The 2,226-nt window shown below is 35.3% G+C and overlaps 1 protein-coding gene across 1 annotated transcript in view; it reads left to right on the plus strand.

The window, feature by feature from the left end:
- Positions 1 to 786: 786 nt before the first annotated feature.
- Positions 787 to 2,226, plus strand: part of LOC110461032 — a 15,070-nt gene continuing 13,630 nt past the window's right edge. The window contains exon 1 of the mRNA XM_021514303.1: positions 787 to 1,136. Coding sequence (XP_021369978.1) covers positions 947 to 1,136 — 190 coding nt within the window. The 5' untranslated portion in view covers positions 787 to 946. The remainder of the gene's footprint in view (positions 1,137 to 2,226) is intronic.

The raw sequence follows: 2,226 nt of genomic DNA on the forward strand, positions 1-2,226 counted from the left end.
AACGTGCATAAAATCCCTTAAATATATGCATTTCAATGGTATCGCCTAAAAATAAACCTGAGCATCCTTTTTGTCAAAATATGTTACACAGAACCAAAATTTTCTATAAAAGACGAGTTAAACACCTGATATCTATATACCTGTAACTTAAGCAGTCAGACCATATTACAGTAGTCAAATATTATCACATGACCACACATGACAATTGTACGATAATACAGCTTTAGGACTGGTGTAATATTATTATTGTAGTCAATTATTATCAAATCACGACATGATAATTGTGCGATAATAAGGGTATTTGGACAAGTATATCGTGGTTTCTTCAGTGAAGACACAGGAACAAACCCGATTCTACAGAAAACTTCACATTAGTCGCCTATTTCGATACGGTACAGCGATACACAGCAGACCTGGCCTATTTTTTTCTGAGTGTTTCTTTCAACTTTGTTACAATTTCTCACGTTTTTCAATTAAAAGTGTTTCTATTTTTTTTTATATATATAACAAATATGATGTATTTAGAATTAAAATAATTGCCATTTTATACTTCATACTCAATAAAAAAACCTTAAAATATAAATATTATTTGTAAAATTGTCACCCAGTGTGGTGCAATGTAAGATAAGTCCATTACTTATGTAAACCTAGTGCATGAATGGCAGCTGATCTTTTACAGGTCTGTTGAGGCTCAAAGATAGATAATCTGTAAAGATCAAGCAGACACGGAGCTTATTCACCTGTGTCTTTGTACACCTGTGTAAGGTCAGTGAACCGAGTCAAGGTAAAGAGTCCGACAGGTACAAATTTGACAGGTGTGTTTACACGCCTAGGACCGTAAGACTTTTTAGAGTTTAGACGCTGCTTTATGTAGAGTAAGCGAAGCAGCAGTCAGCTGACCAGTTCTAGTGGTCAAGTGCATTTCGATCAAAATCACACGAGCACCATGAAATCATATCCCGACGATCGAAGGTATGTTCGGAACAATATCATAGCTAGTGTCATCGTGTGTGTAGCGTTATGTTTACTCGGATTCATGCTACTTCCCGCACCCACGCCACGACTAGAGACGGTGTCGATGAGAATTATATACTGTCTACGCTGGCAAATTTGGCCCGTCCTAACACTTACTGCAGGTAAGCTAATATAATCACATTGTAAATGTCAATGGACAACTGATAAGAGGTTATACCTGTGTGGAGGACAAGTAAGACTCTTACACTATATAACCTAACAAACTCTCATCAAGTTTGTTGAAATATTACAAATAACTCTTCAATATTACGGTGATACATTAAGGACATGCACACTATTATTTTCTACATTATTATTAATTCAGAGACGTATATTCTACATCTTTATATGTCTCTGCTTAATTATCTCCAGCGCTCGACTTATTATCTCGAACGCTTGACTTATTATGTCGAGAACATTGTGCATGTAGGAAATGTACCACCGTAGATGTACCACTGTTATCAACAGGAAGTTTCCTTCCTTCTGTTTCTCTTCATATTCATAATAGTTTGCCAAAAAAGATTTTTTTACAGCAATTTACCTAGACCCATTCCTAAACTACTTAAGGATTAACTTAAACTTGAATATATTCAAGTTAATCCTTATAATTTAATCTACTATACACAATCCCTGTGGAAATCCACTTTTATTGATGGACTCTTTTCTCTTAGAAATTATTGCGCTGCAGTATCAGCCAATCAAAAGCTACGTTACAAACGACGACGTCATTTTTTACGTTATGGGCTGATAACATAAATTGTTAAGCCAATGAAAATGCTTGTTACAAGCAAGATGAAATTACATACTGATAAGTAATATCTTTTTACTACCAGTGAAGTAAGATTCCGGCTGAGTGAGACCCCTCTCATTAGCATACCTGTGTATTTTATAGCATCCATGCAAGTATGAAAACAGTCTGGGTCCTATCATAGCGTGAAGTACCATGGAGTATTTTATAAAAGCTATTTAAGTGCGGCGTGTAACAGAGTGTCCGACCCATATTACTATAAAACCACTATTATACAGCAATATAGATATACAGTTTATAGAGTTGAAAGGTATTCTCCTATAATACAGTTATAAGTTATGGGACACGTCTCCTATAACACATTTATAAGTCGTGGGACACGTCTCCTATAATACAGTTATAAGTTAAGTGACACGTCTCCTATAATACAGTTATAAGTTATGGGACACGTCTCCTATAATACA

Source organism: Mizuhopecten yessoensis, unplaced genomic scaffold (assembly GCF_002113885.1).
Source record: "Mizuhopecten yessoensis strain PY_sf001 unplaced genomic scaffold, ASM211388v2 scaffold10543, whole genome shotgun sequence".
NCBI classification, from domain to species: domain Eukaryota; kingdom Metazoa; phylum Mollusca; class Bivalvia; order Pectinida; family Pectinidae; genus Mizuhopecten; species Mizuhopecten yessoensis.